Raw genomic sequence first — 18,753 nt, 5'->3', positions numbered from 1 at the left:
GAAATATTGACATTTCAGACATTTTTACCCATTTTTTTCCAAGGACACAGAACTTACTCAATCACACTACTCCTTGCCACCTCCTTCACTTCCTGACAAACAGCTCTTGAACCACTTGGTTAATTCCATCTAAATATGACGAAATAGAAAGGTCTCCAAGTTTGACTCCAGCAGGTGGGCAGAGAAGGCTGAACTCTTTCAGCTGCCCAAGGTCTTTGGCAGGTGCTGTTTGTCCTGGCAGCTGGTTCCTCCGTCCCGGGGAGCGCGCGGGGTCCCCGCACACGCGGCACTCCCGAGAACCAGAGCCCGGGCCGGGCTTGGCTCTGCCCGTACCCGGGGAGGGACAGCACTGCGGCACCACCCTGCAGAAGAGCCGGGATTACACAAGCCAGGCCCAAGGGCTACAGCTACTGCAGCTGGTACAGGCCGAAGATACACAGAGACAAAGACGCTTGGCTGGTTGTGCTGCTCCAGGCAGAGCACACCTTCAGGCTCCCGTAGGGTGGCACTGGCACCAGGAGCTCCTGTCGTTTCGTCTCCCTCCTGACAGGAACAATGAGTTACCCTGAAAAAGTTGGGGTGTTTCCTGAGGCACTCTTTTAACACGTGTTGTGCTGTTGTGGGCGGGGGTTTTCGAGCTTAATGATTTATGCTGATGTATCTCCTGTACCTTCTCTTTCCCTCACCTGCCAAAGGAACGGACTCAGATTTTCTAAATGTAACTTCCCTTGCATTTTACAAAAGATTAAGAACCCTTAACTCTGCATGTGTGGGAACAGATTGCTCCATGCCCCTATACCAAGAGTAAAAAGCACAATTGCATGCTTCCCTTGTGACCACAAGGGAAATAAAGTTTAACTAGAAAGAAATATTGACCCACACAAGGACAAGCTAAAGTATTTGAAAAATAATTATTGAGCAGCATGCACTTTGTCCACACTACCTGCAAGCCTTTAAGCAAATCCCTTCTTCAGTTTTTTCTGGCCTTCAGAGGGGCAAAATAGTGCCTTTTTTAAAGCAGAAGTTAAATATATAGTCTTATTTCAAGAATGAAATACTTTTTATTACACCATGCAGTTAAAGCACCCACAAGCAGGAAAGACAAATGTGTAACTACAGAGGGCAAGACAAAAAAGGACTACTACTCTAACACTTACTACTAACTTCTCCAGTACTAAGTACTTGAGAAAGACATGAGTGCAGAGCATAGCACAGTATATTCCTGGAGAACCTGAGAGTAGGCCAGATAGAGGCAGATGGAAAGGCATTACCACCTCCAAAGTGCTAGATTCAGAAAAGCTACACCCATTAGATGCACTCTTCCCTAGCAGAAATACTCTTTACTCTGATTCCTAGGACATCTACCATGTACTTTACAGAACTGACTGTCATAGTCTAAGATTAATAGATACAATATTTCTGTGGAGAAGAATACAATGCAGAATATACAATATACCTTGCCCTCCACAGGCAAGGCTGATACCTCAACTACCTGGTGAGCCAGGAAGTGCAACAAGCAAACAGTGGTAGGTATCTCCAGCCATTTTACCTTTGGTTGCTGAGCAGTGAATTCCTCAGGGGCTTAAACTCAGAACTTTGTAAAATGTTTAAAACTGAGTAAAACAAATCCAGTGAAACCATCAAATAGTAAATTGTGAAGGGACTTCTTCAGTTTAAAGAATTAAAACTTGTTTAAATAACTTATAACTAATAACTTATTTATTAAATACACAGTACCATGCACAGATCTTTTTCTCTGTACTTTTATATTTACAGGGGTGGGTATGTGTACCTACATTTTCTAACACTTGTCTTAATTTGTAAATGGCAGTGAGGAAGGCAAACATTAGCAACTGGGGACAAACTATAGAGGTCTGTTTCTACAAAAATCTTAGTTCAAAGAGGAATTAGTTCAGAGAGCACCTAGTGAACCAGTGCAGCATCCTTCTAAAGATCAATCCTTTGTGCAGACATATCCTAAATACACAAAGCCAGAAGCAGTCATACATGAAACATTCTGGATTTAGTCTTGAAAAGTACGTGATTACTAAAACTTGACCACTCCTAGCCCTAGAGTTCTCACCTACAGGTTGCTGTTACAGAAGGCCATCATCTCAAATTCAGTATGGTAAAGAAACATGGCAAGGTAAAGTAACTTGCTTTCTGTTGCTCAGCAGGCCAAGACACAAAACTCTTCTATTGCCAATGCAAGGCCCAGGCTGAGGCTGTAAGACCACCTATTGTGTCTTAGCTTCCCACTGTGGTGGTAAATAAAGAGCAATTCCAAGAGTTACAAGGTCACTGAAAGATATTGACTACAATGGTCATTTGCTTCCTCCTCAATGTTGTTTGTTGGTGCTTCATGGCAGTTCCAACCCATGATATAAAAAAGCTTTCTGCACAGGATCCATGCTACGTGTAGCATACCCAGACATCCACAAACTGAAAAACACAGGGCAAATAAGTTTTTATGCAAATTTATTAATTAGCTTTAACAATAGTAATACATAAATCAATTCTATGTCCAGCATAAGGTTGTACAATAAAATATTCTGGTAAGATTGATTTCTAGTGCGTACATTTTAAAGGGCAGTTTTCATCCAATTTGGACATTTTTTAAAAAAATAAATAAATACAAGGCCAAAGATGCTTACTTAATAGAAGTCCAGCTAAGTAAGACTTCAGGCTCCACACTGCCTCAAAGCACTACTGAGTACAGGTGTCTGCACACATCTTGGAGTCACACACAAAGGGGCTGTGCTCAAGCAGCATACATTTTTGGACATACAATGCAGACCAATATACACAAGTTTTGCAATTTAAACCTCCCTATTCCTCTTCAGACTAGCATTCACTTCTCTATTTTAGGATTGTCTTGCCTTCCAGCTGTGATATGCACATATGAATCCTAAACACATCATGTTTACCAAATACAAAGCTCCAATCCTCCCCTAATAGTACTGCACTATCTAGTGGAACTATTTATGAAACAAACTGCTACTCAAACAAGACTAAACTGTACTTGGAGAAAGGGGAAAAAAAACCAAAAACCAAAAGCCTTTGGGAACAGGCAGGAACATGGCAAGCTCCCAGCTCTATTTGTCACGTTTTTGGAGCTCTCTAGACTTCAGAAATACATCCTCTCTGGGATGTCTGGTGCTTAGTGCTACAGCACTGAATTTTAGGCACCCTGGGTTCTGTGCACTGTAGACAGCACAAAATAAAAAAAAAAAAAAAAGCTGCATTTTCAGCTTTGTTTCCCTGATGGCCAGTGAGTCCAAGATATACAGTGGCATTAAGATGTTTTTCAAAGTGCAGTATAGAGGCATTCACTGACATTTGGACTACCTTTATTTATATTTAAAAATATTAAAATCTGGTCCCAATTTAAACTAGATACACATGAGAAAATATATTTGGCAAATCAGAGCCATTTCATTTACTAATGTGCTTATCATATACCACATAAGGCTATCCTTTGGACATATTTACAAATCTAGATAAGCTTGTTTTATTTGTCTTCTGACAAATTCTGCTGATGGCAAAATTCCCTTTTCCTTAAGTTACACTCAGGATTGAGTCACAAATTTTAAATCTACTCTAAATTATATAATTTTACTTTATTGTATCAAAACAAAACCCAAATTCTTGGTCAAAGTATAAACACTTATAAACCTAGTGAAAACATCCCTGAGAAGCTTTCAGCAACACAGAGTAATTATTAGGTTTGGTCCATCAGAGGAAAATCATTACATCCAGTTATTGAAAACTATGGGCTACAAGTCCATTGGTTGTTCATTGGATTCCCATTCATTCCATTTCACACCTCTTACAAAATATGGTATTTGAGACAAAAGCCACTAAAGGTTCTATACATTCTTTGACAGATAATGTAATTGTTATAAAATTTGTGATGACTGCCCAGATTCAGCCCTGGTGTAACGCCTTTAATTTCAATGGAGTTCACACATTTACATTCCAGGGCTGAGTCTGGTAACAAGTGACTGTGAAGGACAGTACCTAAAATGAAGAAAACCCTTAAAAGTTACAGATGATACTTTTCACAAGTTGCCCACATCATGCTTTCACATACTACTTATTTTGCAAACAAACACTTTACCAGTATTTAAATTTAGAAGTCAGACTGCCAAGCCATAAGAAAACTCAGAACACCACCAGGTTCAACTCTACTGAGAAAGCAAAGTGCATAGTTTCCACAGAAGTGCACAATAGGGTTAATGACTGTGGAAGTACTGTGTTAGTAAACATGCAGGGTAAAAACAACAAAACAAAAACAAGGCAAGAACTTACTGAACAGAGGGGACATATTTTCATTGCTCTGAAGCTGCTTTAGAGGGCCTCTCAGTCCATCATCTCATTGGTTTAGCAGTATTTTAGAACAAAGTCAAAATTCATACACACCAGATAAATGCAAGTAATCCACCTTTTGCATGAAATAACTACTTTCAAATGCAATTGTTTTCAGAAACCCTATTAAAGCCTGATATATTGGAACAGTAACTAAAGCTGCTTGTGTTCTTAGGCAAAAATTAAGTTAGCACTAGAATTTATCTTTCTCTACCAGCACTACTGACCTTAGCACTTTCTGCTACACCAAACCTGAGCAAACCTGCCATTTGCAATTTAAAAGCCATGCTTTGTAATATTACATCAATAGCTTCTGCTAAATGAGGCTGTTTTACTCTAAGAAGTGCAACAAAAGTGTAATACAATATCTTGTACCTAAGTTGTCTAATTTGTAAGGAAACATGCAAAAAACCTGCAAAGGTGTTCCCATAAAGTTAAACCAAAACATTAAATACTATAAAGGTTTTGGGAAAAATATTGAGTTTACTAGCTGTAGATCCACTCTAGCTCCAAGAAGGATCATAGAATATTCTGAGTTAGAAGGGTCTCACAAGGACCATTAAAGTCCAATGAGAGGATGTTTATAACAGTTTAGAAACAAAAGTGAGCAGAACTATTCATGGTAAATGAATACTGGAGAAAAAACTCCAAACAACCAAATACTGTGTAAAAAGTTATACTGAACTAACTAAAAAGGACAAGACCTCATTTTACTCAATGAACATAAGAATTAGTCAGAATTCATGGTAAATTGAGTATGTATAACAACCACTGCACTGTGGGGGTCCAGCAGTGGAACTTGAACAGTATTTTTGTGATCAAACACCAGACTTGAGACTTGTGGGGAACCTTTGATACTGCAGCTCTCCAGGTGCAACCACACTGTCCTCTGCCAAACATGACACATTTACAGGGTCACTGTAAAATGAATTCTCTCTTGGGACAGCTTCCCCAAACAGCTAAGTTATGCATTCAACTCTAGAGAAACACCTCAAGCAGGGTTATAAAAGGAAGTGTATGTGCTTAACCATGGTATTTGTGAAGCAAAGTTAGTAAGAGAAGTGGATCCTTTCAGACAGTAGATGTATTACCAGGTGGTGAACTGTCAGGGGCTGCTTTGGGATCAGGAGTGTGACAAACAAAAAGCTGTTTTCCCAAGCTTTTTTGGGCAAATCTGAAGTACATTATGTGGCCCATTGCAACAAACGACACAGAAATAAGCACCAATAAGCCAAAAGCTTCAGGGTTTGGGGCCAAGATGACCATGATGAAGTGCAGCAAGTCAAGAAGATAATTCATGGAGTTTTGGACACCATTTATGATGCCTCTTTCAGATTCTATGACGTTTTCTTGGAGTAACTGTGTGACAGTCAAATCAAAGGACCAAAGGCCTATGGAGAGAAAAAACAGTTATCCATATTGCTGGGCTTCTCATGGCAAACTCATTACTGGCACAATTCATCCTTCCAATCACTAACTTCTGCCAAAAATGCACAGGCTAAAACATCCCCTTGTTGACTGGAACTGATTTCACACTCTCAGTCAAGGGCAATTTACTTTCCTTTTACAAAAAGTTCCTGAAATAATACATCAACCTGACACCTTAAGTTGCCTGTCATAGCCTATTTCATCATGACTATCAAGCCAATGCTTTACTCACCCTTCCTTTGTTTAAATAGCTGGCTTACAGCTATTTACAGTGTATTCATGCTAAGTGCAATCACTAAGATTCTGCATTAAAAACCAAGCATATTTTAAACTATGCAGAATAAACAATTCCAAACTGTTGACATTAGCTTCCATACCAGTTTAGTCTGTTCAGGATTCAGTTTTAGAAGCTTATCTTGCAAACAAACTCAATACATGTGAATCAAGCACTTTATTCCTCTAGAATTCAGTGAAAACTACAGAAACTGAGAAGAATGATTCCACAGATGACCATTACTGTTCATTACATTTATAAATATGACTGCCTATCCTGTTGACACTACACTAACCAGCAATGCCTCAAAAAATTAAGCTGCCAACCAAATCAAAGCTTCCCTTCTAAACAACAAGACAATTTTAATAAGTGGATTAATTTAGCAAATGGTGAAATTTGAAGGTTTGCATAGCAGATGTGTTTAGTGTTGTTTCCGAGTAACAAGTGGTTTTGTTTGGCTGTGAACAAAAAATCATTTAGAGAGCAGCTTTCCAAAAAATATGCTACCATCATCTCCAAATGTGGTAACTTCTCCTGTTAGTGACATACAATATACATGGAATTAGTAGCGCAGTCTGTGCCCTAGTGATACTATTGCAGGATCATTTCATTTTTAAGTATAATCTGCAGGCCCTGGAAACAAGATGTAACACTAATTATTGCCTCTAATTCTAAAATCAAATGCATTTAGTTGACAGACACTCATTTTTAGAATTAAAAGCAGATAATAAACCAAATTGTAATAGAGATGTAATACTTACCAACTCTAGCAGCAATGACTCCTGCAAACAGGAGACTAACAGAGATTAAAGGCACGGGCTCAGGACTCATCTCTGGGTCACCGTTAGCAGGAGCAATAGACCCGTTTGACAAGATAGGCATTCCAGTTGCAAAAATCATTTCAGGTTCTGGAGATGCTATAGTAGGCAATGGCTCATTTTCAAACAGCCTGGCACTGATGTCAGCAAATGGGGAAACAGTCAGATCCATAGGACTTCCAGGCATAAATACAGAGACTGCACATAAGACCAGACAAGCCAACTGAGCAACTCCAGAAATAAGGCCCGTGCGAATGAGGCCACATTTGCGCCGAAGCCAAGTGAAAGCTACTGTTCCCATGATTCCAGTGACTGCTGAGGCACCCATGAGGAGGCTTAGCACAGAGCCACTCAGCCCCTGAGTGTATGCATAGCCTGTAGTGATACAATCGAACCCCAGAACAGTCATATAGAGAAATGCAAGGCCCATGCCTGCAAGGAACACCGGCTGGTTGTAGTACGCAACCCATCCGTCCCGGAATGTTATGAAAGGTTCGGCAATCCGGGCGGCGCAGCCGACTTCCTTCTCCTGCTGGGGCTCCAAGCCAGTGACATCTTTCTCAATAATTAACTGCACTCCTTCAGCAGGTTTCATGTCACTCTCTGTAAACAGAAATGGAGCTGTCAGAGACACTCCTGCCTGCAAAGTACACAGTGCAAAGCAACAGAAAACTTGCTGTAAGCTCACTACTGCAGAAGTGCATCAAGCGCCACTACCAAGCTCTTAATTACCTAAATTAAAATCAAAAGAGTTCTTAAATCCTGCCTGGAGAGTACAATCAGGTAGAGTTTATCCCTATCAATTTAATTCAACAGTGATAAGAGAAAGCACTGCCTGCTTCTAGACTTGTGACTGATGCTCAAGCTCACAGAGAAATTATTTGCCTAATGAATGCCAGTTGGCATTTTAACACAGCTCTGCATGCTTAAAAGCACTGGCTGAAAAAAAGAAGGGAGTACTTAAACATCTGTCAGTACCTCATGTTATGGCAGAAGAACCAAGGCTAAAATCTGTCCAGAGCCAAAAGCTTTCATTTAAAACAACCCCTAAACCTACACATTTCTACAATTCCATTCCCACTGTAATAAAGGAAAAGGCACTTCCACTGATCACAAACAAAAATCCAAACTCACAGCAGTATTTACACTAGTAAAGAGGACAGAAACTCTACAAATGTCTGGATGCCTAAGCAGTGTTTTCACACTATTAAGTTCAAAACTAACTCCACATACAAGTGAGACATGTGAAGCAGTTCAGCTAAAAAATGCAAGTCTTCTAATGAAATCAAAATACTGCAACAGCAAAGATTAAGAAGTGTTTCCTACATATTGACATTTGCTAAATGCTTCATTCTCCAGAAGTATTTAAGAGCCAGTTCCAAAGCTATGGAGCCTTCTACACTTTCTTGTTCTCTAATACCCAATTGCCATCAGCCTGGTCCAACAGCTTACTGGAGCAGCTATTACCACCATGGATCTGATGGCTGGGAATATCTTCAGTACTTTTAATAGCAGCTTTCTAATTCACAATATATTTTGACAAGACATACTAGTTAGCATTTAAACAAAACCCAGCAATTCTTTATATTAAAAAAAAACCTAAAAAACCCAACAACAAAACCCTAACAAAAACCCACCACCTAATGTAGCTAGGAGGCCATAACGTGAGTTTTCAGTAGCATATGTATACTAAAAATGGGGAAACACTTAAGTTTAGTATTTCAGCATCTGACATTTCTACTACTCCACAATAAAAGGTCTGCTTCTGAATTTAAATTTCTGATACTGAGTCTATCTAAAGTAATGCCAGGATCAATTTTAGTGTTACTTCTAGTAATAGCCAGAGTCATCTACTCCACAAATCCCACCTGTACTGCTTTGCCAAGGAAGCAGAGCTGAAGGCCGAAAGAGTTTATTTTTTTTTTCTCCACCATTTCCTGGAGCATGTAAAAAAATCATTCAATCATGCCAGAATAAAAATATGACCATCTATTCTACAACCTCCTGAAAGCCTGTTAGTACTAAGTGTAAGCTGAGATGAGTTAGCAAGGAATAGTCTTAGAGAGGCTGTAGATGCTACAGAGCCAAGGGCCTGGTCCAGCTTATCAGCTATAGTGTAGACTGACAGGAAGATTTCTTCTGATCAGCCTGAAGTTACAGGGCAGACTTACTCTAAGGGGTTAATGAAAAGGAGAGAATTCATTCTTTGGCTGCATTTTATGGAATTCCTCAAAAAAAGCTGCACAAAGTATTGTTGCTTAGATTTGAGTCTCTGGTATCTATACCCCAAACCTAAAATCTCCAAGCTAGGACTAGAAAGCTATTTAGCCTCAAGAGCACTCAAAGCAGTGCCTGTGGAAGACAAAAGACAACACTTGGCTTGACTGATACGAAGAATATACAGTGAATTTGAATAGTCACTTCTGTGGTTTCAGTACCTTTCTTTACATTCAGCTGTTTCAGTTCCGATGCTTCAACTTTTGCAGATTTGCGAGCCAGAGTAGGGGTTTTCTGATAAACCTTCCAGAGCAGCAGATATTCCACACACATCGACATCAGGTTCCAGCCAGAGATGAACCCACAGCCAATCATCGGGGATCCAAATGTCATTATCTGACCAACAGCCATTGGGGCCAAGATATTGGTCAGCTGATCGATTCTTCTTATTGTGGCATTCATATCTGTCAGAAGTTATTTGATGGTATGAAATAACTGGTGAACACTTACAGTGACACATTCACTAACAATTGTGAACTGCACATGTATAAAGGCAAAACTACGAGTCTTGCTCCAACTGGTACCAGCAGTAACCAGAGGCACCTTCAGACTTCAATGTTTAAGTTCACTGCAATCAACCAAGGTGTTTGTAAGCCAAATCCTTACTCCTGCCAGCTCTGCCTGCACGAGGTCTTCCAGGTTTTGCATGCTGGGTTTACTGCGGCAGCATAGTCCTGTTCATCATGAGATCAGGTAAAACTGCTCATCATGAGATCAGATCACTTCTACACAGCACTGATAGTGTGGACTCTGAGCTCTATCCCTGTAACACTTAAACATGCACAGCTCCAGCAATCTCATAAAGTGCAACTGTGTCTTGGGAAGATAGAATTTATCTCCCAGCACATATTTCTTAGTCTCCTCCATTTACTTCTAATAACTGGTGGCCACAGAACCACTGTGATAGCAGCAGAACTTTGAAATGGCTTTTACATTTCCTTTTCAAGTCACATTGGTTGATGGCAGCTGTAGGCATCCTTAGATCTTACTGAGCAAAGTTCTCACTCCTTTCTGGTCCTTTGATGTTTACAGTCAAAACATGCAACCCTTTCTCAGCACAAAAGCATCTTTCATTTGCTGCTAGGGAATGCCTCACCCTTCTCAATCTTATCTACTTTACTGTCATTAAACTGTCTGGGCTCCTGTAAGTTTCCAATTAGCAGTGTCATTCTTCCACTCCTAAAAGTTGCTAGACAGTGGTTTCACACATGAAGCCCCTTTTAGAGTCCTACTGTAAAATTCAAGCTCTCGAAGGGCAAGTGAAATTCTACATCAGTATGAAGCTGCTTTACTCAATTTGTAGATAACTACTCCTTGCTATTCAAAGAAACAGTCAGGTTACTCTATTTCAAGGTCAATTCAATGTTAACCCACTTAACCCTCAGTCAAATGGTTAGGTTAGATACTTGCATAATATTTGGCTTTAAAAATTCCAATAACCTTTGTTGTTTGAGTTATTTGAGGAAGGCTAATAATTCCACCCAAAAGGTACAAAGAATGAATAGGAAAACTGATCAAGGGCAACAAAAGAAAAGCCAAGGTAAGTTTTTATTTCCCTATTCCACTGACTTGCTTAACTAAGATTTCTCTTTGAGGAAAGGTAACAGTGCAGAGATGGACAACAGTATTTGCTGCAAAATCAGCATCAGCACTTTTTTTAAGTTAAGGAATTTCAACAGTCTCCAGGTTACATAATGGTTAAACAGCAAACAAGCCTCTTCAGCCTGGAAGGGATGTTTCAGATAAATCTGTTGAATTAAGGTGCTTAATCCAGTGGTTGTTTGCATTCTCAATCAAGTCATAAGAGAACTTACAGTCACCTCTTGCCTGATTTCTCAGTACAAAATATAAGTGGCCATACAATTGTGGCTGAGCTCATGAAGGTAAAGAGGCAGGACTGACTCCCAGGCAGCAGTTCTCTGCAGGTGTGGTCTGTACTTTACCTCATGTGTGCTATGTGGGCCAGGGATGTGGGAGATGATTTGCTGAGTAAGATCTGACACAAGAAAAAAGTTTTAAGAGTTCTCATTAACCTAAGACTTCTACAGATAGCTGCTATTTTTCTACCTGTGATTCACATGAGTGAATAAAGTTCACCTGTACTGCTGCTCTACAGAAGGCATGACCTAGAAAGGCACTGCAAGGTCAAAATAAAAGACATGGGAAGATAATTTGTAGACTGGGAAATGAGCCTTTCCTCAATGAAATGGGTAAATAATATTCCTTCACTGGAGATAAACATGAAGCAAAAATCTGGAATACAGGACTGAAATTTCCAAAAGGACTCTCAACTTTATGGGCAATTTAGCCAGCTTTATACAAAATTAGAGTCCAGAAGCTGAAATGCTGTCTAAGCCTGAAGGTATCCAAACTGTATCACACCTAATCTTGAGTTCCAGAGTTAGAAAGCCTGGGTAATGTTAAACAGTTCTGTCTGTGCCTTGTTTGCAGCTCAGTATCAGTTCCTCTGTCTGAGAGGGCTTAAGTCCCCTGATGGGGTTAATTCAGAGCCCATGCAGCCTGACCAAACTCATCACAAAAAATGCTGCTTTCCACACTGTTACAATCAGAGGAGCAGCACAGCCAAAGACTGTTGCACACCCTTTGGTGTAATTTGCCTTGTGCATCCTTGGTGAGAGCCCAAATCTCTCACATCCAAGAAGTGTCATGACTGCCAAGCTGCAATACAATATGAATGTGAATTAATTCTCTCTCCTAGTATTATCAATTTCACTGTGCAAGTGCAGGGCACAGGGGGAGAAGCAAATAAAAATATTTCCTAGGCAAAAGATTGTTTGTTCTGTAGTCTATGCTCAAAAGTACCAGATGTCAAAGGAAAGCAGAGCTTCCAGTTCCAAGTCAAGTGTTCACAGCTCTGAGTTAGACACTTCATGCTAGATAAATGAAGGTTTCAAGTGTGGCTGCATGCACAGTATTACCTACTGGCAATTTCCTAATATACCTACTTAACTGTTCTGGACTTCATGCTCATGCATCTTTCTTTGATCCCTATGAGAAGAGCCCAGTTACACAAGAGTTCTGCTTCATTCCAGGGACCTAAAAATAAAGTATTGCAACACTTGGCTTGTTCAGCAAGACTAGTTTTCCTAACAGAGCTGCAAAAGGACTAAGAGGAGGACAAAACAAATTCGTGGATGCCAAACTGAATTTTAAATACAACAGTAATTTGTGATCTCAGTAGCTGTAGTACAGAGCAAAGTAAAGGCTGCCCTTTTACTTGATGTTCTCTCATAATATCTGGAACCCAAAGATGCACTGATCTCTGTAAAACTCTAGTCTTAAAACAAAAATAAAATCAAGCTTGGAAAATAAGACATGCAAGGTATTATAAAGGCAATATATTTCACCTGCCAGTTTGCTTCTGTCTTCCCCTGCAACCACAACAATCCAGTCCCTCTGAATTGTGATCGCTGTGGCAGTGCTGGCCAAATTGGCAATATTTGCTATTGTGATAACCAGGATATAGCACAATGTCTAGAGAGATGAGGGGAAAGAGTTATAATGTGAGAAAACTGATGGAGATGTCGACTTTCTACACAAGCAGAAAAGACTTTTGTATTTGATTCCACACATTTTAGCATTATTCTTCACACAAAACAAGATCAAGTCTGCAATTCCTGGCAGAAAATCATCATCTCTGTTTACCTAGCAAGTGCAGTTTCATTTGCCAGTTCTGGCTCCCAGAAATGTCTATACAGATTAGAGAAGATAAAAAAAATCATCCATCTCCCATGCTTCCCAAAGTTTCTCCATAAATTAATCCCTTATTAATAAGAAGTTTAAGCACTCACAAGAAGCCATCCATGGTATAATGTCAAAAGCTGTGTCTTAAACAAGAAGATAATCATCAGGATAATACCACACAGGATGACAGATGAATTCTGCACAATCAAGGATGTCTGGGCCACTGTTTTAAAGCAAACAGAGAGCAACAGTTATGAACATACAAATGAGCTAATAACAGACTTAAGGTAGACATCATTAAGGAACACACACAGATTTATTAAATAACCCTAATTCCCTAGTCTCCCCCAAAATATAAGTGGCAAAAGCATACTTCAGAGTAGATTCTGAATCTTCCATTGTCTTAGAGAAACAAACTAATGTCTAATGCAACTTTGTACCTCTTAATTTACACTCAAAGTAGGTCTTCTGTCACTCTAAGTCCTTGTTTAAATGCTGATGGTATGTTTCAAGTAGTAAAAACACAGCTCAAGCCTCTAAAACTTATCTGCAACCTACCATGGAAGGCATACTATTTTGAAAATTCTTGTAAAGTAAAAAGCTCATTTGAAGATCTTGATCTCATTTTACTTATAAAACAGACTAGAGCATATATGCAATATGCATAATGCAAATGCAGTGTGTTTACACTTTAGTGAAAGATGTTTGTATCCAGACAAAAGACAACAAATAACATAAGTGTATTAATGTAGTGTATTAATGTTTCTTAATGTAAAGAGAGTTTGGTCTGTAGTCCTTAAAATTACATATTTTCTACTTTTTGTGTTTTCATACATCTCTACACATCACATGGGTTTAGCGTGAGTAATCATCATGACTTAAAACTGTTTTCCTCCTGTCATTGAGAGGAATACATATTTGTGTATAACCATCACCACTCTGCCTTTCTTAGAGATAAGCAAGCCCCGTTTCTCACATTTGACTTGTGAAGATGACAGACTTAATTCCTCCTTTTTAACATGAATTTGATCCATCCTTAAGTAAATAACCTGCTCTAGGCATCTAACCTTTGAGCCTGGAGTTCTTGTCCACCCAGTCTCCAATAAGAGCTCCCAGGAGAAGAACTGATCCTGCCACAACCAGGCCATAGACAGCAGTCAGGAGCAAGCTGTTTCCATAGAGTTCCACCAGGAATACAGACACAGCAAAATGCCACATACGATCTCCCTTTAAGAGAACATACACAACATTACTGCTTGATCTTCAGAGGTAATGCTCTGTCAAAAGTCTCTACTAAATTAGAGGTTTGTTACACATAACGAGGTGGTGAAAGGGTTTTTGTGGTTGTGGGTTTCTCAGGAGGTTTTTTGATTGCTACATCCTGTCACTATTGATTTTATCTTAGTATGTATCATTGAGGTCATCTGTCCTAACAGCTTGTAATGCCACAAATCCAAAAATCCCAGATATTTTCTATTAGTATATTACTGGACAAAGTCTGTCACCAGCCACATCCAACAAGCCTCAAAAAGCTTACACCAATTCTCCACCAGAGATCAAATATTAACAACAGATTTATTGATCACTATTTAAATAACTTTTCAAGGCAGCAGCTTGCTCTTAGATGATCAAAGCTTAAGTGCTGCTTTATAACACAAGAATGAGTCAAGCAGAAACAAGTCACCATACAACTCAGGATAGATATGGGAAAACGATAACTGAAGTTTCCGAAATCAATGGACTTCAGCTGGTTTTAGTTTCCAGCACTGGCAAATTACTCAGAGGAGGTAGAACAGCATAGCTCATTTAACCTGTTGCAAACTCACTGCTAGCTCAGCCTAGTAGCCTATTGCTAATTTAACCTAGTGCTCAGAACAAAACACACTCATGTTCTGATACCACTTGCTGTAGGTACAAAAAGGACACCCAAATTGTTAAACACATCCAAGCGAAGTAATTTTCATTCCATTCAAAACATTTTCAGGTTTGCTAATAAATACATGGAGGTTTTTGTTGTCACACCTCCCTTTAATTTTAAACATACTGCAGCAATACAGAAAAAGCCTTCTGTAATCAGTAACAAAGTAGATGAATAGCAATCATTCATACCATTCTAGGGCACACAGGTTGTTTAATTAGGGTCCCTAACATGAGTCTTTGACAAACCAAACACAGAACTGTTTTCTTCTGCTGCCTTATCTTAAATAAACAATTGCTATGTGATACAGCAAAGAGCACAAACTTCTAAGGACCTCAAATATTCAGAAGGACTGGGGGAGGTATAACATAAAAGTACTTTTAAAAATCAAAGCCAACCAAATCTAACTTGCCCTGTAACACAGCAATCAAGAGATACATAAAGTATATTATTTGGAGGGTCAAAGTAACTGCAACGTGTGTTTAGTCTTCAGTATGGTGCAGACACTAAAAGCACTTGCCTTTTAATGTTGAGGTCATTAAAGGAGATTTCTGTAAATACTGTAACATGTTAACTTTGGTACTTGTTGCATTGACTGAAAAAATTTATATTCCAATAATGGAAAGAAAAATTTCATCTGATCAAATAAAAACAGGGTACTCCATATGCTTTTTAAAACTAAATCCAATGATAAATGCTACTAATATGGATGATCATCTTCCACATCTCCTTGTATATATTATAAACCATTTTTCACTCAAGAGACACCTAAAGCCTTCTGCAAATATGTTTTATTTACATTCCATGGTTATTTAGTAGAAATATATAGAAAATATCCCAGCAATGAATCTACAGGAATATGATTTCCCAATTTCAGCTTTCCCTTAAACTTAGTATGACCTGATGTGGTATTTCATAGAATTTCACTTAAAATTCATGCAGGTGAATTTAACCCAGATAACTGTTTATTAAGCTAGAAAAATGAGCTAAAAAATAATTTCACATTAAGTTTGGGCTTTTTCTTTATGCACAGACGTTTCAGTTACTGGATTCTGACAAAATGAAAAAGGCATTAAAAAAAAAAAAAAAAAAAAAAAGACTAGGCATGTGTAAGACAGTGCCAGTAACCACTGTCAGAGTGAAAAACTGAATCTAAAGGTTCCTTTGATTCCAGAGACATCATGATTTTGCCGTGCACTTCACCTAAGAGCCTGTGAACACTATTCAACATTATCCAATGTATTTATCCAGAGTGTTTTGATCAGGTCAACTCACAGCAATAATATTTGGGGAAACCATAGCTGTTACAACCTGAAAGTGTGATTTTCTTTCAAGAATATAAAACCATCAAGAATAGGCAAAGATAAGAGAAAAAAAATATTAGTGAATTGCAGAACTTTGTAGCAGGGATGTAATTTCAAGCTAAGATCTACTGAAATTTGAACAGCAAATACTGTCTTCAGAAACAGACAGATCCTCAATTACATACACTTAGTCCCACCTTAAAATGTCTCAGAATGTAGCTATTTCAAAACTTCTAAACAGCTACAGCTGTTCAGCACCACTACCCTTTCAAAGCCAGCTCCTCCCCTTCTGTAATTATAATTACTCTTACAACCACCTTATATTGAATGCATACAATCCCGCATCAGCTCTGAAGCCAAGAAGTTGATGAATAGCCAGGCTACCACCCACTGACAGCCTCCTGATGCACACAGATAAGGCTGGGAAGTTGGAATCAGCTGATCTGGGAAACATTAGGCCTGACAGCAGCAAGGTGAACCCAGTTCTATGCTGTTGCTCCCCTGTTGCTGAGGGATAGACAGCAACAGCATAAGGTCTGAGACTCCAGTTCAGCATTGCTGTCCACCCTGTTGAGATCCTTGAGGCCAGGCACACACTCAAATACTTTACTGAGCAAGGGCCCAACAGAGTCTAGACTTAGTTCAAGTCTGAACACTTCTGGAGATGTGACATGTATAATCATTTACAGCTTCTCTTGGATTCTGGGAATGGCATAGTAACACAGAAACCTAATTAGCGCTCTCAATTACAGCAAAACCCCATTTCTCTCAGGTTTTGTGTTGTGGACAGAGCCACTCTAAGACAAAGATTATCTATTTCTTGGTGTTCTGAAGACTCAGGTATTTGTTTGCTGTTCCCGGTAGCAAAAACCTTCACACTACAGGAACACCAAAGCTTAGGCGATACAAAAGGTCAAGTCCTGTATCCCATTCTGTCAAAATAAACTGTTGCAGAATATACTCTGTTGTTTGAGCAGATTTGGCTGGGGTTTTTTGAATCAAGATTTTCAGCACAAAACCTAGCAGGACACAACCAGGAGTATGCCATTAATATTGCAAAACAGACATCTTGTAGTCTACCATTTGTTACTGTGTGCAAGATTGTTTTCTAACTCTGCTTTGTCACTGTTACTCAGGGACTCAGAGCAAGCCCACAGCAGAGCTGTGAAGCTCTGGTCAGAAAGGAGCAAGCAGGGCTGGCCAAACTGCCAGTCAGGCACTTTGTTGGCATGACTGACAAAAACTGGGCACGCAGGCAACAGCTCTGACCTCTGAAGGAGCCGTTCGGCTTGCTGCTTTTTAGTATTAACAACTGCCAAGATACTGCACTTGCTTAAACAAACAGTTGATACCACTCAAAGACTTATTTCACTAAGAGGAGCATCAGTACCACCTTTCAGGTTAGCAAAAGCAAGAAGTTCCAGAGTTAGGCATGCACTGTTGTAACTGAGATCAGACATTTGTTTACCACATACATCGGACCAGTCCAAACGCAGGACCAAAACACAAAGCAATGGAAATGGGGGGAAACTCGCCATTTATTTTTGAACCAAGACATTGTATGGAGACTTGTGATTGTGTTAAAATACACACACATTCCTAATTTTAGTCTGTGGAACAGAACCAGACTGTCTATTTTTAGTGCATATCTTAAGGTAGCTTTTTTTTTAAGTATTCTTCAAGTGATCAAAAGCTGGTACAGTAAGTTATATTAGCACAGAAGGAAAGCATTTCAGGAGGCAGACATTTTTACAGAGGACAACTGCTGATGCTTTCAACAAGTTAGCTAGTGAGTGGCAGTACTGAGTCCATTGTAAACACTGAGAGTTTCCCATTAGTAAGTATGTGAGTTCTTTACATATAATGCTGCAGTGGGCTGTCTCTCATTCTGCTCCTGTATAATGAGTCTCACTGATTCCAATTATTTAAAAACATTAAAAAGTACAGAACCAGTCCCTCCAAAAATTGAGTACTGCACTAAAATTAAACCTACTGCAACGTATCTCGTAAAGAATACGAAGACTTAACAGCAAGGTGTTGTAACAAGACCTCTGTGGCAGTGTGCTAATTTGCGAAGATTTTTAGAAAGCACCAATAAAGCTCAGGTAAATCATAGCCAGATTAGTAAAATCCTACTTCGACCAGGCCAGTATTTTACTTACCCAAGTGGACAGTGCATGTCCAAGATAAAGAAGAAACTTTGCAGACGTAAAATAGGCAATCACAGATCCTAAACGAGAGATAAGAAACAGATGCTAAAGCAGATGCGGACACATCCACCGCATTTCGGCACAGAGGGCACAGCTCGCGGCCGCCGCTCCGAGAGCAGAGGCGCCGCCGGGACACGGCGCGATTTGGAGCCCCCCACCCGCGGGCGGCCCCGCCCGGGACGCGCTCCGGACGCGGCCCGTCCGCACTGACCGCGCCGCCGGCCCTCGGGCCCCGCTGCCCGCGCCATGCCGGCCCGCTCCGCCGCTGCGCGCTGCCGAGAGAAGGGGGGGACGCGCGGCTTCGCTCCGTGTTGCCTTCCCCGACTTAGCTAGCACTGTAGCTGAAGTCGGAAAGCCTTGGCCTTATGCGCCGCGGACGGCGGGGACGCTCCGCCGCGGAGGGGCCGAGCGCCGCTCGACGCCCGGCTCGCTGCTCGGGGCTGCCGAAAGC

At 40.0% G+C, this 18,753-nt stretch overlaps 1 protein-coding gene across 1 annotated transcript; it reads right to left on the bottom strand.

The window, feature by feature from the left end:
- Positions 1 to 2,519: 2,519 nt before the first annotated feature.
- SLC40A1 (solute carrier family 40 member 1) lies at positions 2,520 to 18,565 on the bottom strand. The gene is made up of 8 exons (XM_062506724.1): positions 18,514 to 18,565; positions 18,255 to 18,322; positions 13,938 to 14,097; positions 12,978 to 13,093; positions 12,534 to 12,660; positions 9,327 to 9,569; positions 6,832 to 7,491; positions 2,520 to 5,759 (listed from the first exon to the last, which is right to left on the bottom strand). Exons 1-8 carry the CDS (start codon positions 18,548 to 18,550, stop codon positions 5,440 to 5,442), a joined length of 1,731 nt encoding a protein of 576 aa, XP_062362708.1. The 5' UTR covers positions 18,551 to 18,565; the 3' UTR covers positions 2,520 to 5,439.
- Positions 18,566 to 18,753: the final 188 nt, after the last annotated feature.

Source organism: Cinclus cinclus, chromosome 21, assembly GCF_963662255.1.
Source record: "Cinclus cinclus chromosome 21, bCinCin1.1, whole genome shotgun sequence".
NCBI lineage: Eukaryota > Metazoa > Chordata > Aves > Passeriformes > Cinclidae > Cinclus > Cinclus cinclus.
Note: the sequence above shows the minus strand (reverse complement) of the source record. Positions and strands in the feature narration are given on the sequence as shown.